At 41.8% G+C, this 18,463-nt stretch overlaps 1 protein-coding gene across 1 annotated transcript in view; it reads left to right on the forward strand.

Annotated features, from left to right (window-relative positions):
* MAN2A1 (mannosidase alpha class 2A member 1) overlaps positions 1 to 18,463 on the forward strand; it is a 225,671-nt gene that overhangs the window by 23,305 nt on the left and 183,903 nt on the right. Inside the window, exon 3 of the mRNA XM_019532463.1 lies at positions 5,591 to 5,735. Within this exon, the coding sequence (XP_019388008.1) occupies positions 5,591 to 5,735 (145 nt within the window). The remainder of the gene's footprint in view (positions 1 to 5,590; positions 5,736 to 18,463) is intronic.

Consider the following 18,463-nt stretch of genomic DNA (forward strand, 5'->3'; position numbering starts at 1 on the left):
TGAGATTCATGACCTAGGAGAAGTTTTGCTAGTTTTAAACTCCTGTCCTGCAGTGCTTAAGTAGTTGGGCTGGAGTCAGTGTTGGGCAGGGGATGCTTTACATACACACGCACGCACGCATGCACACCCACCCTTCCACACCTTTTTCGTATGTTAATAAGCTTTCATTAAATGTCTGTTCAGGCAGAAAACTTCTCAAGTATTCTGCTGTTCTACAATATCTTGGCTGACTTTGCTGACTGCTGTCAGCTTGAGGATTTTTTATTTTTTTCTCACCTGTGATGGAGCAGACCTCTTGGCTGTACCCAACAGTTAACAAGCTGCATCTTTTGACTGCTTTGACAACAAAATCTTGGATGTGATTATTTTTTAGCTATCAAAAGGGTGTTCATAATCGGGAGTTCTTGTGTAGTTTCTTCATCTAAGAACCATGGCCAGTTAAAGTAGGAAGTATCTTCCTTCAAGGTAGATATGAAAGAAAGTCATGTAGATACTTTTTATTCATTGATCTGACTTCAGTTCACCTATACTGTAGGTTCTGCAGTTTTTGTTATTTTCTACTGTATGTGATTCAATTATATTTTTTAATGGAATCTTTCAGGCCTATAACTTCCTTAGTGTACACATCATAAGCACCTAAGTTTGTTCAGGGAATGACCAGTTAATGACATGGTGGCAGTGATGTTACGAAATAGTCCTTTGTATTTTTGAAAACTTTTTAGTAGGTCTGCTTCCAACTTGGCATTAAAATCTACATGTAAATGGAAAACAGTGTGGGAGGATTTGCGGAATGAGCCTTGCAAATGTTTAGAAATTGGCTTCAACTGATAACAGCTGAATCATTAGCGAGTCCATATATGCAAGCTACACTTGGAAGTGGGTTGTTGACCATGGTTTTTAAAGAAAGCTTACTCAGATCTTCAGTTTATGGAGACCACATCAGGCAAGCCTTGAAGAATTGAGGATTATAATTATTATGGCATTGACCATTGTATGAGCAGTAGCAACTAATGATGCTGTCCAGAAAAGTTCCTATCTTGATTTGCCATTTATTTGAGTTATTACATGCATCAAGCCTGTTTTTATTTAATGATGGCCTGTCTGTTTTGGCTACATAAGGCTGTAGAAGGAGATAAAGGGGTCTGTATCAGGTACTACATTCTTTATTGTCATAATCCTTCCTCCTCTGACTTGCAGAGGTCTGGCTTTGACTAGAAGACATTACATTTGCAGAAGAGCTGTAAACAAGAAACAGATCTACAGTGTCACAAGAATTCCATCTCTGATGTGGTAACAAATAACTTGACCATTGAACAGGTTCTTGGGATGATAGGTTTCCTGCAGGATGATATCCTTGCCTCCTATCTGTTTTTTAATGGATTAAGTATTCAGAAAAATTGATCATTCATTTGGCTTCCAAACATATTCCTTTTCCATGGCATACAAAATTACTGCTCTTGTTTGTTGATGATGCGGTTCTATTTGGTTCTCACCTTGAATCTGTGGAGAAGGACCTACGTGAGTTGATGAAAGCAATGCACAGTACAAGCCTAGACATGAATGCAGCCAAAATGAAAGCCATTGCCCTTGGGCAAACTGGAGCAATCTCTAGTCAAGGAAATTCCTTCCAGTTTGTGACAAATTTCAAGAGATCATAGGTTTTCAGCATCAGAAAACCAAGGCTGGTTGTTGCTGTAACTGCATGTAACATATTTGGCAAAGACATTTTGCTTTTGCATGAACTATAGGCTGTTTAATACCTCTGGTTCAAGTATATCAAACTTATCTGTCCTTGGGGGCTAAGTGAGGGGCATGGGCCTGGTCTGTAGGCCAAATTCGGTCTGCAGGCCAGCCCCACATGCCAGAACCAGTAAGCAGGGCAGGTCTAGTGCAAGCACTGCATGAATTGCATGCTCTGGACTGGTCCTGTTTGCTGCTTGCAGCACATGTGGCAGCTTGGGTCCTGTGCACTGCATGTGGCACGTGAGGCTGTTTTAGGCATACATTACATACATATGGTGCACGGGGCCAGTTTGGAGCATGTGGTGCCTGTGCCAGACCAGCTCTGCATGCTGGATCTGCCATATGCAGCCAGTCTGTGGGCTTGATCCAGACCAGTCCAGGATCTGGCATGCAGGATCAGTCTGGTGCAGGTACCACATGCAGCATGTACTCCAAACTGGCCCTGTATGCTATGTTGGCATATGCCAGCTCCAGCCCTGTATCATGTACAGCCTGTGCCAGGGAGGCTTCATGTGCTTCCAGAATGTGGGGCTAGGGTTGGGGCCAGCACATGCTGGTCTAAGACGCACAAGCAGCACTGTGGGCAGTTAATAGGGCTCTGTGGGTTGCATCCAACCTGTGGGCTGTATTTTTGACACCCCTGGTTTAGTTCGTCTGTCTTTCAGTATGAGTTGTTTCCAACAAACCTCGACATGAACACTACTTTTGGTTGTGTCTGCTTATGTATCTAATTAAGGTGTGGGAGGATTGACAAGGTAAGCAAGCATTGATCAGCTGCTCCAGGAGTTCACAGCTGAGCCTCTGGCTTTCTCTGTGAAACCTAAAAAGGTGGTGTGGTTAGGCTAACAGCTTTAGTAATGAGAACGGTTGCACTTAAAACTGAACCTGCCTTTTTCAGCAGCAAAAATTGTCCAGCATTCACATAACCCTGAACAGCGGTGAAGAAACATTGCTCAGATTAGAAGACTACCTGCCCAGGGAATCGCACATGATGATGACATCTTTAATGTTCTTTTGACTAATCTAGCTGTTCTGTTGTCAGGAAGATTGATTCACCTCTACTGAGCTGGAGGTCATTCAAATGGTAAAGCCTTCTCTTCCTGTACAGTGTGGCTCAGTATGCCACAAAAGGAAATCTTTTACTTCACAGCACTTGGCAGAGAGTTTACCTCTTTTTCTTCCCTTACTTGTGAGATAGGAAGGGACTCAGGATACCATTTGTACTTTGATCTTTGTCAGCTCCTTTGGCATCACTGAAGTCTTCAGTAATCTAGAAGTGTCACCTGAAGCAGCTTTATTAACATTAACGTACCGATGATGAAACTTCACTTGCTGTTTTCAGAATCTTGTTCGGTCATGTATTTTTTTTGCTCCCAGAAGACTATACAAAATTCTGTTGTTCTTTCTATTGTTTCTTAATGTTGAATCCTCAGTGATGGATTGTCTTCTTTGGATGGTCTCTGATTGCGTGGTCATGTTTGACATACTTTGTACATGTACTGAAATATTTATTTTTGGGTGGGTTTTAAGCATATCTGTTTCCTCAGGATGATGCTCGTAACACTTTCTGTTGGTGTCTTTCAACCTGATATCATAAACTTTCAGAAGTTTAGGTGTCTCCAAATTCTCTTTCTGTCCACAGTGCAAACTTCTCAATTACATCCACTTCGTACTCCCATTCTAGAAGCTAATTTCTTTTCTTTAAGTTAGCAGTAATGCCATCTGTTGAAAATTTTTTTAGGCTTTCTAATACTATATGCTCCTTTTAGACCACAAACCTTTTTTTTTTCCCCACTACGATCCTCAACTTGCACTTCTCTGACAGGTAGTCTCTTTTGCCTTAAACAGGAAACAAGATGTGGGACATAATTTGCAGCTCACAATAACTGGCGTCTCTCAGATTTGACTGGTTTCTTTTGGATCCAAGTTAAAAATATTGGTGACGTTTTATCTTGGTATGTTGTATTTGATGGTATTTTTAATTTTTCATCCCTGTCTTTGGAGGGTGGTACGAGCTCCCCCACAATTTATGGATTAAGCTAAGCAGGATTTGCTCTGGAGCTGGACACGTTAATGCCATACTCTATAAGATTAGGTTAAAGGGTAGTCCAATATGTGAGTGTGTTGATGTACCACAGACTGCTCACCATGTCCTCATGTTTGCACCACACCCATGCATCCATTATGTGGACCTGTCAAGCGTCAACAGTAAAGCAGTTGTGTGGCTTTGCCACATTAATGATGTGTAGAGGGGGAAATATATACAAGAGAAGACAGCCCTCTTTGGAAACTAACTGATGAAATGCCTGCAAGTGTGGTTGATGCAACTGCACAAAAGAGTTTTTTTTATGACTATATTTATTCGTTTGGCTGATGATATTTCAGCTATCCATTTCTTACAGTAGGTTTGAGTCTTTATTGTGATTGGCATGCCTAGAAGTGATCTTCAAAGGAACATATGCTCTTCTGTTTTGTAAGTAATGACAGATACAGATGTGTGCTCCTCAACAGAAATTTAGCAGAGCTGAGTGTTATCAAACTGACTCTTCATTTGTTTTCTCCATATGACATCTGGTATTTTTAGGCAATATAGGTGCGATATTTTGAACAGAGGTGTCCTTCTCTGTTGGAATGAAGAAAACATTTTACAGGGATGGTTTAGTCTGTCTCAGTCTTTTGAGCACTTCAGTCCTAGATTTCATGATCTTTGTGTTGGAACCTGGATCTCAAATGTGAGTGCCCTAATCACTGACCTCAGAGTTGTGCTTTCTCTGGGAAAGCACTTTTGCCTGCTCTCTGGGAACATGTGTCAGTCCACATTTGCTTCTTATTTGCCACCCTTTCTCCATCTCATCTACCTTGCCATCCTCTTCTATCCCATCTCTCTTCCTCTGCCTTTTCCTGTAGTGAACCCCATCTTAGGGATCCCTTCCAAAAAAAAATTGCCATGTCCTTTCATGCCACATTTTTACTCCCATTCTTTTACTCCTGTTATGTCCCTTTTTCCTACTGCTTGTATTGTCAATTTAGATTGCCAGTAGGGATGTGAAAGGTTACATGTTTAAGCAAACTGTATATACTGGTAATACATTACAAGTTAATTTTTAGTGTGGGGCACAGTCTGGTGGAGAAGAGAAGTGGCTCACTGTCTCAGGAACTGAAAGGCAGCAGGGGGGGAGGAATAGAGGTGGGGCAAGGGCGGGGACTAGTACCCATAGCTGATGAGGTTAAGGAGGAAAACGGTGGATGGGCTAATGACTTGTTAATTAAGCAATTAGCTGCTTGTTCACAGGTGCTCCCTTCCTCATTGTGTGCCAGTGGCTGTAGTGGGCTGGGAAAACCCTTTGCCCACTGCTTCATGTGGACTTTGTTGTCTGGCAGGGTTTGTCACTGTCTCCTTCCGACCCCCACACTCCAAAGGTCTGGGGAACAGCTTCCAGCAGCAGCTGTATCTGCACTGCTATGTTATTGGTTAACTGTTTAATCAGTGAAATTAGAGCAGGTCAAATGGATAATTTTTTAAATCATATTTGCATCCCTAATTGCCAGTGCTTTAAAGCAGGGAGCGTTCACTAATTTCCCTCTCCTTCACCCTCTATACAGTGCTTAGTATAATGAGCCTTCAATCTTGGTTGGCCTCTAGGCACCAAGGTGACTGTCCTGGTATGGTGTTTGCTTACCTCTATTTGGCCATTTAAAACTTAAAAAACCCCAAACTAAAACCAACATGATTCAACGTTATTGTTGGGTTTTAATGAACTCAGCAGTTTTGGCATGCAGAATTATTCATCATACCCTCTTGGTGAATTCATGTTGTTTATTTATTTATTTTTTTAATCCTTTTTAGATGTTGGATGTTTATGACATTCTTCCTTTCGATAACCCAGATGGTGGGGTTTGGAAACAAGGATTTGATATCACATATAACGAGAATGAATGGGACAGTGAACCTCTTCAAGTTTTTGTTGTACCACACTCGCATAATGATCCAGGTAATGTGCTGCCATGTAGTTTTGAAATCTAAGCATCTAGCAGCTTGAGTTACATATAATATTGTCAACTTCTTCTAGTGTTTGGATATATATTTTGATTAATTGCATTGCCTACTGTGTTAGGTCTAGAACCAGTAAAACACTTGGGCACATATGTAACTGTAAGCTTAACGAGCACTCCCATTGACTTTGAGGGACTACTGACATGCTTAAAGTTTCACTTTTCATTTAATCATATAAATGTACCAGTTCTTGAGTGCTGGAATTTTACATTGGATTGTTTGGAAGTTTTAGATACTCACCATGATTAAATCAAGCACAGCTATATTCATTGCTGCAATGAAATAAGAGTTTTATTTCTGAACATATTATCAAGAAAGCTTTCCATTTTTAGAATTATGTTGACTTTTAAAAACTGCCACTAAATATTTAATAGGCCACATATTTGGAGGACATTTAAACTGTGGAATCTACATTTAAACTTTTGCCTCTTTATTGTTGCTTTCAGTGGATAACCATAGCTTTCCTCTTTACCCTGAGAACTGAGTAAACATGTCTAATGACACTGAAATCGTAATTGCACAGATCAATAAGGTTTTCCATTTTATAACAGTGCAATAAATGCAAAAGGAAATTTTAATGCGTAGTGTACTCCATTTACTTGTATAATTTCAGGATTGAAAAATGGCTGTGCACTTATCTTGATTATACTCTTAGTTGAACTCAGTGTAAACAATGCTGGTTAATTACAGGAGTGGGGTAGGCCAAGCTTTTTCATACCTCATTGAAACTCTATACATTGTTTCTCGAAGGCTCTTTAGGTCTTTACTAGAAACCTTGAATTTGACAGAACCTAGTCAGTTCAAGCCTGCTTTAGGGCCACATACAGACAGTAGACTTTTACCAATATGAGTGATTGGAAACTGGTCTATATGCATAACAGAACAGAAGCTTGGCACACAGATAGGTTTAAAAGTGGTGGATCCCAGTCTAAAATTTGTCTTTCCACCAAAAGGTGAACGTATATTCTGTTCACTACTGTTTGCAGAAAACCGCATGACTTAGATTGATTCTGCTTCAGGCTTTTTGAATGTCTGTATCTAGCCTTGAAACTGATGGGTTATAGTCAGTTTCGATAATTATGCAGTTTTACAGCATTTACATTATAAAGCAGAGCACTAAGTGCATAAACCATTTCATGCATAACTGATATATGCAGATAACTGATGTTTGTTGTACTGTAAGGAATAGGCAAAAAAAATGGGATTAACGTAATATTATGCAGTTGTGATATATGTATATCAATTAAAATGTGTGCTGCTGTTAAGATTTCTCTTCAGCAGGTCTGTGCTCAGTGTGCCTAATAACTGTGGGATTGTGGTTGCTCCAAGCTAAGTGTCTAGTGCTCATTTTGGAAAAAGGGAAGAAAGACTTGTTTTCAAGAAAACTTTTTCCTGGGGAATTTGGTAGAAGATTCATCGTTAGCCTTTTTAAAAACTTCTGGGCTTGGGGTTAAGAATGCCCATTAGTTGGCATCACTATTTAAAGTATTTTCAGTAAGGTATATTAAAAGACAGGATGTGATGGTAGCTGACAAGATGCCTGTACAGGAGACAACAATACTGCTAGCGTCAGTAATAACACTGATTCAGTTCCTGCAGTAGGGATTTTTAAAAAAAATAGTGAGCATGGAGCAAATTGAGGCTTATCTCATGCTGATGTTATACTAGCATAAACTAAATGTAAATTCAAACCAATACAGTTACACTAGTATGGCTCACCAGTTCCATGTGTATTTTAGAATAAGAGTTCTGGTAAACTGGGGTGGGGAGGGTATGGGTAGAGATGTGCCCTGCTGAACAAACCTCATTTGTTATACACTTTTTCTCAAGCAGGGAATTGCAACCTAACTTCTTCCAGCTGGATTTGGCCTATGGATATTTGCTGTGTTAAACCCTAGGCTGCTAGCAATGCTGACACCCTGTTCTTTTTGTATTTTGCTGTGGAAGGAGTTTAAACTAAAAGCAACCCTTGTTTCAAAATGCATGTCACCGTAGGCAATAATATTGGTATAACTGTTAAAACTTTCCTGTGTAAAGTCCTGAGATGTTGGTCCTGTTGCTTTTGGCTTGTAAACATACAAGTTAGCGAGAATACCAAGTATTTTCCTGATGAGTGCAACAATGAACCTGAGTAAACCTTTCCTCAGATGGCTTTTCCAGGTTTAATTCCTCTATGAAATATTTTTGTAAACATTTAAAATACCAGTGCCAGCTTAACTGTTTCCTGTTGGCGGTAACACATTTAGAGGTCTCCAGCATCTCAGCCCATTGCTCTCTGGTACTCTAGGAATATTTTGCTAGGGAGGTCAGCTAACTTACCCTGCATCTGCCCTTGTAGCCTACCCATAGCACCTTTTGCGGTATAATGATTGAGAACCACTAACCTACAATAAAAGATTTTGAAATTATTACCAGACACCTGGAAACAACAGAAAATGCTTCCTCTATGTTTTTTTACATGATGTACTTTTGATGCAGTGTAACAATTGCATAAAAAACACAAAGCATATATGAAATCAATTAATGCCAGATAAGAAAGTTGATTTTTTTAACAGTTTCTTTGCCTCTGTTTTCTTGAACAGGGACCAGGATATCTCACCTACCAGAGGTAGGGACAATCTTGGGGATAACTCTGTCAGGCCTTCAGTCAGTGCAGAAGTAGTTAGGGATCTTCTGGAAGGGCTAGACATTTTTAAATCTGCAGGTCCAGATGCCCTCCACCCAAGGGTGTTGAGGGAGCTGGCAGGGGTCATCGCGGAACCCTTGGCCCAGCTGTATGAGCATTCGTGGTCATCTGGCCAGGTGCCAGGGGATTGGAAACTGGCTAATGTGGTCCCAGTTTTCAAGAAAGGGAGGAAGGAGGACCCAAGTAACTATAGGCCTGTAAGCCTCACCTTGGTGCTTGGGAAGATCTTGGAGAGAATCATCAAGGAGCACATCTGTGGGGGGCCTGCAGGGGAGATTATGCTCAGGGGCAATCAGCATGGGTTCGTCAAAGGCAGGTCCTGCCTGACCATCCTGATTGCCTTTTATGACCATGTAACTAAATCCTTGGATGATGGTGTCACTGTGGACATAGTCTTTCTAGAATTTAAGAAGGCCTTTGATCTCGTCTCTCACCCCATCCTCATCAATAAATTAAGCAACTGTGGCATTGATGCCTGCACAGTTGGATGGGTAAAAAATTGGCTGATGGGCACCCAGAGAGGAGTGGTGGACAGGTTATACTCAGCCTGGTGAGATGTGAGCAGTGGGGTACCCCAGGGCTCGGTCCTCGGGCCCGCACTGTTTAACAACTTCTTCAGCGACTTGGATGAGGGACTGGAAAGCACACTGTCCAAGTTTTCTGACGACACTAAGATGTGGAGCGAGGTAGACACACTTGAAGGGAGAGAGGCTGCAAATAGATTTAGACAGATTACAAAAGTGGGCTGACGGGAATAGGATGGGGATCAACGTAGACAAATGCAGGGTGCTGTACCCAGGGAGAAGGAATCCACAGCATATATACAGGCTGGGGAGTTCTCCTCTTGAAAGCACAGAGGCAGAATGGGATCTTGGAGTCATTATTGACTCCAAGATGAACATGAGCCGCCAACGCCAGACTGCAGCCAGCAAAGCCAGCCATACCTTGTCTTGCATCTGAAGGTGCATCTCAAGCTGGTCCAGAGAGGTGATACTCCCTCTCTGTGCAACTTTGGTCAGGCCACAGTTGAAGAACTGCATCCAGTACTGGGCGCTGCACTTCAAAAGGGTTGTGACCAGCCTGGAGAGGGTTCAGAAGAGGGCCACCTGCTTGGTGAGAGGGCAACAGGACAGGCCCTATGAGGAGAGACTGAGGGACCTGAACCTGTTCAGCCTCAGCAAGAGGAGACTGAGAGGGGACCTGGTGGCTGCCTACAAACTCATCAGAAGAGATCAACAGCAAATAGGTAGAGCCCTTTTTTCCCCAGCACCACCTGGGGTGACAAGGAACAATGGTAATAAGCTGATGGAGAATAGATTTAGGTTAGAGATCAGAAGGCAGTATTTTGCAGTTAGGGTGTCCAAAATCTGGAACCAAAAAGTGGTCCTCGCTCCCCACCTTGGGCATATTCAAGAGGAGGTTGGATGGTCACCTGTCTGGGGTCTTGTGAACCCAGCATTCATTCCTGCCTGTGGCAGGGGGTCAGGCTAGATGATCTGTTCAGGTCCCTCCTGACCCTAGCTACTATGAAACTGATGTGTCATATTATGAGCTTCTAGGACATATCCTTTTGCTATATATCTGTTTTTCCTAACTTTCCAAGATAAAATAGAATAAAAAGCAGTCCTAAGCTCTGTAGAATAAGCTGTTCTGTAGAGGATTTGAATTGCATATATTTTCTTCCTCTAGCCATTTCACTTGTCTATAAAAAGGGACAGTCAGATGTTTTTGGTAGTGCTTTTTTAGCCTGTTTTAAATGACACATTTACAATGTAAGAATAACATTGAATTCCTATGATTCTGTGAATTAAATATAATGGATAAAGTTACAGGTAGTACTTTACTCTAGTACTTGGTTTCTGATTTTTAATATCTTTCTGTATACTCTGAAGTTAATAAAGATGCTTCATGTCCTAGATCATCAGATTTCTGGCTAAAAGAGATTTCTAGAAGATGGATAGACATTTTCTATGTGTGGTTTCTATGCAATTTCTGTGCCAGCACACAGATTTGTAATTTTTATATCCTTCAGTTGATCCTTTATCTATTTGTATTCGGGTTAGCAACAGAACTGTTCTGTTCTTATGACCACAAAAAAAGCAATTTTGTCTCTATCTTCAGGTTCTGAGCTCTTACTCAAAACCCCTCCCAAAACATCTTTACTTATAAGATGTGTGTCCTGGTATTGGGGCCACTGGATTTAACAGAATAACAGTTTTCACAAACCCGTTTGTATGTTCATTAGGTGTGATTTCACTGAAAACTACTTCACTGGTACTCTTTAAGAACAAACAAACCTCAACATATGGGAGTTTAGAACAAAATATTCTTACCAAAACAAAAATGAACTGCCAGGAATCAAATTTAACACTGACTGAGAGTTTACAGTTAAGGTAGATCGCAGGACCTGAACTGAAGGTTGTTTGACTCAGCAATGCATAAAACTTTATTTTAAACCTAATTATTTTACTACATTTGTTTTAAAGAATGCTATATTGATAGCCTTAACTCTTGAGGAAGACTAATGCATGAAAAGCCTTTACTGCTTTGAGTGTCTGTCAATGGTTTTCAGTCTTTTTACACTTGAGGGTTCCCTCCATAATTTTTTTCAGTTTAGTGGTACTCCATTAAGAATATTTATTACAGTAGATAAACTATAACATGAGTGGAAATGCAGTTTTTAAACGATTGGAGAAAATGTATGAATAACTTTAATGTTATAATGGGTGCAACACTTGATCTTAGCAGTGCCCCAGTTGAGAATTACCACTCTGGAAAGATACTATTATGGCTTCTGTAACCAAAGGGTCTGAACATCCCAACTCTTTAACATATTTATCCTAGGGCAATATCCTGCGGCTGAATAGTACTGTTATGAGACACAGAGACTAAGGTCACATTTCATTTGGTTCATTAATTAAGTCTGCTGGATTGTGGTAATTACTGCATTAAACAAGCTTTAGTTCAAGCACCGCTGCCACTGTTTTGAAGTGTGGGGGTGCTAATACACGAGACTTTGTGGCACTTTTTAATTAGAGCGGCTCTTGGAGACACTGTAATTTAAGTGCCCCAACCCCGGAGCACGTGTAAAAGTGCCCAGGGTGTCTAAATGGCACTTAAGCGTTTAAATGAAAGGTCTAGAAATTTGATTTGTTTTAATGCAAAATAAGATTCCTTCTTGGAGTGAGGACTGTGCAAAACCTCATAAACTGTAAGATTCAAAATAAAATCACAAGCTTCACCAGCTTGGTAGAAGCTTCTCATTTTCAGCATATTGTCTTAAGAGTGAGGGGAGAAGGAGAGTGAGAAGGAAAATAAAAATGAAAGTGCAGTCCTGAAATACAGGGAGAGGGGATAGTTCTCCCTGCAGGATGGAGATGCTTTTGCAGAACAGTAGAATCCCTGCTAAGAAAGAATCTGGCTGATGTGGTACAGCACCACGCTGTGCAGCACAGCCTGGTAGCAAGTCCTGGACGCAGATTACCTTTGGGAAGAAATTGTTGGAGCGAGGCCTCCTGCCTTTTCTGGCACGAGAGAGAGAGGGCTAAGAGCTCCTGTATCCTGCCACTCTTACCTTTCGAAGAGGCAAGCACTTCCTTTGGGTCCTAAAGAAAGTGAGATTCTGCCCCCCTGAATTTCTGTATGATTCCTGGTCTTGCCCTACTCAGTATCTCCTGGAAACAGAGAGGTGCAGTGGGGCAGTTTGACCTGGGAATGAGGGTTGTGCAGCACCTTGGAAGTGTCTCTTGGCATCCTAGTGGGTTGAAGCACCATGGTTGAGAATCACTGGTCTATGTGGTTTACACTGTAAATACTTCATATTCAAATGCATAAGAATGGATTGTTTTGAACAGTAGCATTCGGTGGCAATGGAGGGGAATTGCAACTGTGACCCTTTCCTGCTTGCAGCAGGGAGGCAGAATCTCTAGCTAGTGTTTTGCATGCTGCTCCTATTGGTGGACCAAAGTGCCTATTCTTTCACCTTCATGCCAGAATCAGCTTCATCAGTAGAAAAAGGTATTTTTCTCTGGTGCTCCTTTTTCCATATGATCGTTATGGAAGGTTCATAGATATTTTGTGTGGAGTGATCTAGAAGGGCCTGTGATACCAGGATCTTTAGAAGAACAGTTGCAGGTTTCTTCAAGAGGAAATGTATTCTGCTGCTGATAATATGACTCTTCCCTGTTATTCTATTTACTCTCTGCTCCCTTGACTTGTAGATTATTTTGCTGAACAATTTGATGGGAGAGTGGAGCTTGTCTAAACATACCTTGAGAAGTGGTAGAATAATAATTTAGTAGTTTTGAAAGGTTGAAATGAAGGAAATAGCGGTGGTTAAGGTTAGAGGCTGCTGTGCATTTGGGATGATTTGGGAGATGTTTATTATGAAGAGATTTTTAAAAAAATTAGGTTTTGGGGAGAGTTTAAGGTATCAGGGAAAAAAAATGGTCAAGGTGGTGGTGGTTTGCAAGTCAAGTAAAGCCTGCTCAGCAGAGTCTGTCTTTTCCCTTCTTTCCCAACCCTTTCTTTTTTCCCCCTGGTTATTCTGTGGATGAACCAGTATGTTCAGACTGTCAAGATCTTCAGATTAGCTTTCAGCTAGGTTGACTGATTTGCCTCCAGTTGAGGCTAATGACGTAACAGTTAGCTTCTTGGGTCTGGGGAAGCCCTGGGTTTGGCTCACAAGTGGTGGCCTGCCTTTGGAAAGAGCTCTATTAATTCAGCTGGCCCCTCCTAGAAGGCTGCTGGCCCCTGATCTAGTTCAGTTATTGCTATATGATTTTCTGGGTCTCCTCTGTTTTGACAAGACCTCCCAACTTTGTATCTTTTGCAGATTTTTCATAAATCCACTTCTAGTTCTTGCACTAGTGAAAATGTCACTAATGGAAGTATTGTCTCTAACAAAAATATTAAGCAAGATTTGTCCCAAGCTGGATCTGTAAGACAGACCACTAGTAAACACTCTCCAATCTGCGGTCTTCCTTTTCGATGTCCCAGTTAAAATCTGCTTTTTAAGCAGTTCCTTACAGTTGCAGTAATTACTCCCCCTCTCTACCATTTTAGATATTTTTTTTTTCTGTGAGTTAGGATACCAGATGCTTTGTTTAAATCTAGATGTTAGGTCTACTACATTTCCCTGATCTGAGAATGTGGTTATCCTGTCTTTGAAAGATATTTGAGTAATCTGATGTGATTAATTTAATGCTGTATTTTATCTTTTTATCTCCGTGTTCTTGATTTATTATCTTCTTCAAAATCAGTTCTAAGACATGGTATATATTGAAATCAAACTGTAGTTGCCTTTTCCAGAATGTAGGTACTACATTTGCTTTTCTTCAATCATAGAGTTCTACACACAAATTGACAACTTCATTGTAAGTTTTTGCTATGGGAGTTGCAATTCCATGTGCCAGTTTCCAATAAGCTACCACTTCAGATGTTGTTATTTTTATTGCCTTTCTTCATTTTTGTTAGGTAATCTACCATTACTTTTATTACTGTTATCCTTAATCTTTATAGAAGACTAAGATAAAATATTCAATTTAATATTCCAGCTATACCTATGTTATCTTCAGGGATCCTGGTTTTCTATGTTTAAAAAAATCAAAATTCTCTGATAAATTCCCCCAAATACCCCAAATCTGCATTTTCCCACAATTTAAATGAAATGCCACTATATATATAGGTATCAGTTGAACACGATGTTTCATTGATATATTTATAATTTTAAAGCAGTGTGGAAGCCTACCAGTGCCTCAATCATTATAATACAATAAATTCTAAATACCTATGTATTTTGGTGTTTGATAATGGGTTTTTTATTACAGAAAATCAGAGCTCCCTCTGCCCCCTTTGCTCACCAGGACATGGGTCCAGCTACAGCTGTCTTCCATGCTGCTTTGTGGTGCTGAGCAGATCTGAAATGCTGTTGCCTTTGACTTTCAAACCACAACCCCCCCAGCCCTGCTGGTGTCCTTCACTCCCAACCTGCATCCCTGGCCTACCACCAACTCCCTCCCTCCCAGCAGCAGCTGCCCCCTACAACACCAGGATGTGGTTTCAACTGGGGGGGGCATGCCATGCTTTGAGGTAGAGGGCTGCTGTGTCCCTTGCCTACCCCCTGCTCACTTCTTCCCAGCAGCAGCTCCCCCCTGCACAAGGATGCCGTTCCAACTGTGGCTGTCCTGCCTCTCCCCCACCCCCCCACACTGCTTTGTGGCATGTCAGTGATCTGCCTCCTTTGCCCATACTGTTGCCCCTCACTTCCAAGCTACAGCCCCTAGCCCCCAGGGAGCATTCCTCCTCATGCTGTGCAGCCACAGCGTGCTTGGCTAGGAGGTCCAACTGGTCATCTCATGCCTGCTACAGGGAGGAGCTGTTAGTGGATGCGGATTGGGCACGTAGCAAAACTCCAGCCTGTTGTCATGTTCCCAGGCAGAGAGGAGCGAGGCAGTGGAGATTGAGCTGAGCTTCACAGCCCATCCCTAGTGGCTTGGCATGAGGCATGCCATGCTCTGAGGTGGAAGGCTGCAGTGTCTACCCAGTAGTTCCCACGCTCTTCTTGGGAAGCCCTTGCCCTGGGCTGGGCCTGCCTCTGGTTGGGCAAGCCCCTTCCTTTCCAAACTGGTTTTCCCTTGCACAAGCTGCTCTAGGGGGGCAGCAGAGCTCCAGGCCTTCCTCTGGTGGCTGCTTCTGGCTGGAGCATGACTCCCCTATCCATCTCCCTCTCCCTCTCCTTCTGCACTTGCCTGCCACCTTCTCCCCACCCATCACAGCCCTTCAAGCAGTACCTGGAGTCCCCCCCATGCTGGGGCTGCATGGTACAATGGAAGGTAGGGGCTAGGGGATGGGTTGTTGTGCAGCAGCTGGCTGTGTGGCTGTGCCTCTTGTTGGTAGGTCCCATCCCATCCCATCCTGTGATGTAGGGGTGGTAGCTGGGAGTGCAGGGACTTTCAGAGCTGCTCTAATTAAAGTGCTTTCCACCCTGCTTTGCCCCCCCCCACACACTTCCTCAGCATGTGTATAAGCATTCTTAGAGTTGGTCAAACTGGGAGTGTCCAGACAAGCAGGAACATGCGTTTTCCTAGAGGACAAGTAGCAGTGGCACACTATGTGCTACTGCTACTTATCCCTGGGGAGCACCCGTGCTACATGAGCTCTGGTGTGCAGCAGGTTACTCCGGGTTGGGTAGGGGAGGCAAGGGCCAGCAACTCTGCTAGCCCCAGCAGCCTTAATGTCTAGGTTCCTCCAGGAGCTGCAGCTACAGCACTCCTGCAGCAGGAAGCCTGGCCGACAGCCAGTGTAGCTCTGGCTGGCCAGGGTCTGGCTGTGGGTGGCGCATGTTGCTGCCACATGCACCACCCTACATTTTGGCATGGGTTTTTTTGACCCTGGGTTCTTCTGGGGTCACGGGCCCCCTTCCACCCCCACACTACAAAGTAGCAGCATGGGGAATGCCTGCAGATGCAGTATGTGGTGCTACAGCTATGTGGCGCAGGCAGGTATGCAGCACCACATACCACGTGTCAGCACACATGCGGACATGCCGCCTGTGTCTAAATTATAGGTCATTACAATTTTCCCTGAATTCTGGCCTGATTATCTTGTAGCAATTCATGGGGAACAAATTTGTAACAACATATATGTAAAATACAATACACTAGAGTGTAACATCTTGTTTTTTAAAAAATAGTCTTTATCTGTCCAAGCTCAAAAAAATAAAAGCAATTATTTCTGGAAACCTTCCCAAATGAATGATGAAAGGAGGAAGTGTGAGCAACTTGTATTCTCTCACTTCGGAGCTGTGCCAGGTTATTTGCACCTCAGTAAATCCCCCACATTCACCTGGCACTTCTTGATGGAAAGTATGTCCAGGAAAATGGATGTTTTGGCTTGCTGGTCTGGCTGATCCCGTTGCAGATCTTCTGCAGGGCTCCAAACTCCCTTATACTCTGCCCCTTTCCTCTTAACTAGATGGTTACTATTATCCATTGGTGGTGAGTGGAGATGGTCTGAGGTCAATTGGTCAGTCTGTCTGTCTCTCCCCTAATCCTCAGTTTGCAGTTTCCTCCTCAACATGGTTGCGCTATGAATACTTTCTTCAAATAAGCTTTATCTCCATGAGATCCCTTGGAGTTCTTCCCTTGTAGGTCCTGGGACTTTCGCCTTTGATCTCTTCAGTCGTTCTTTTCAGGGCTTGGAGGCTTCGCTCTTAACTTTAAATCAGCTGGGCTGTTTCTTTGGGGTTCCCCCCCCACCTTCCTGCTGCCTCCGGACAGGTTTTCTCCTTGGGGATGCCAAATGCCAAACTTCCCTCTGTGTTCTCCCTCTAAACTGCCCATCACTTGTTGTGAGCCAGTCAGGGCTGGTTCCCCAGGTTCTTGTCCTCCCAGGATTGCTAGCAGCTGCGATCCCCTGGGCGCCTGAGCTGCTCCATGTGTCCAGACACAGACAAGTAAGTTCGCCTGCCTGCAGGGCTGTTCCCATGGGAGCATGGCAGGGACTAGCTCAGTGAATACCAGTTTAAAGATCAGAGGATGCTAAGGTGGTTTTAAATATAGTCATCATACTGCCTTCTGTCCTTTACTTCTTAGCCAAAGCTAACAGCATGTCCTTGATGTCCTTGAACTGGCTCCAGTGATTTTTGTGTAATTATTTTTTTCTTCAGTTGCATTCTAATTTGTAAGCCATTTCCTATAAAGTGTTATGGACATCAGAGCTGTATGCAGTAGGTGTACAGAACTAAACCTGTGTTCAATCAAATTCTTGATTTATAATGTGGAATTTAGAGACTTTGAATTAGCCCCACCCTCTTTTCCTCCCACAATATGTTTCTGCCTAATTAAAAAATACATGTATATACCTAAATATTTCAGGTCTAAATGTCACATTTTATCATGTTGGTATTAAATATACCATGACTAAATTCTCATTTAGGTGAATATGGTGTACATAAGGCATTTGGTTGCTTTTTTGCAATGAAAAATAACTTACTTAATTTTAATAAATAAATATTATTAAAATAGCAAAAATATTAACAAGCTAGTACAGTTCATTTAATTGTAAAATAATTCTAACTAATTTAACCATCTTTCAGTATTTGACTTTGTCTCTAGTTCTACAGATGGAAATTTGTATAGCTTGCAAAATTTTAAAATTGATCCTAATACCATGGAAGATTAAGTAGGGGCATTTGCTCAACCCTACAATATTCCGTGCATCCTAGCGTTACCCTATTTTGGCTGTTGTAATAGATAATTTTCAAATAGTTTCCAAGTTTTGTTGCTATGTTCAATTCAGTGGGCCATTGCTAATTTTAAAGTAGCTAAATTCTGCCATGAATATGAGTGTAAACTATCAGACTTTATAGTTTTAAATGAAGTTAAAGCAAAAATGAAGAATACTAATAGAAATATGGATGATAACTTAATGTTAACCTTTTAAAAAGTTTCAAACCACAGACTGTGAAATTGAAAGCTGCCCATTTGATGTGTGCCTGTTGTATGCAATAAGCTGATTAAAGCAGAATTGCAACATTTTTTTTATCTATAGTCTTAAGTCTTTACTGCCCACTAGATAAACAGCAGAAGTATTCTGTTAATTTTCTTGGAAAGGACAATGTGTGAGGAATAGATAAGGAATATAAATTGTGTGGTGGACACTTGAATTCTCTTCTGTATATTTTTAGGGGACAGGAGACTACTAGTATCTCAGATAGCTATTGTGAAATTTTTTTAGTATTTTCAACATTGGTTGAACTCTGATTTTTTTTTTTTTTAAAGTGCTTCTGGCTCACATGCAGGTCCTAAGGCTGCATGTAAATTAATTGTAAAGGTTTGTAGGCAGCTTCCCTCCACCAATTCCCCCCTTATGCAATGGGGCTGACTCCAGAATTTAAATGTAAAAATAAGAAGACCGACTCGAGGGAGTATATTTTTAGATCATAAAGAAATTCACATTTTTTTCATGTGAGGACTACA

This window comes from Crocodylus porosus, unplaced genomic scaffold (assembly GCF_001723895.1).
Source record: "Crocodylus porosus isolate Cpor-Errol unplaced genomic scaffold, CroPor_comp1, whole genome shotgun sequence".
Lineage (NCBI taxonomy): Eukaryota > Metazoa > Chordata > Crocodylia > Crocodylidae > Crocodylus > Crocodylus porosus.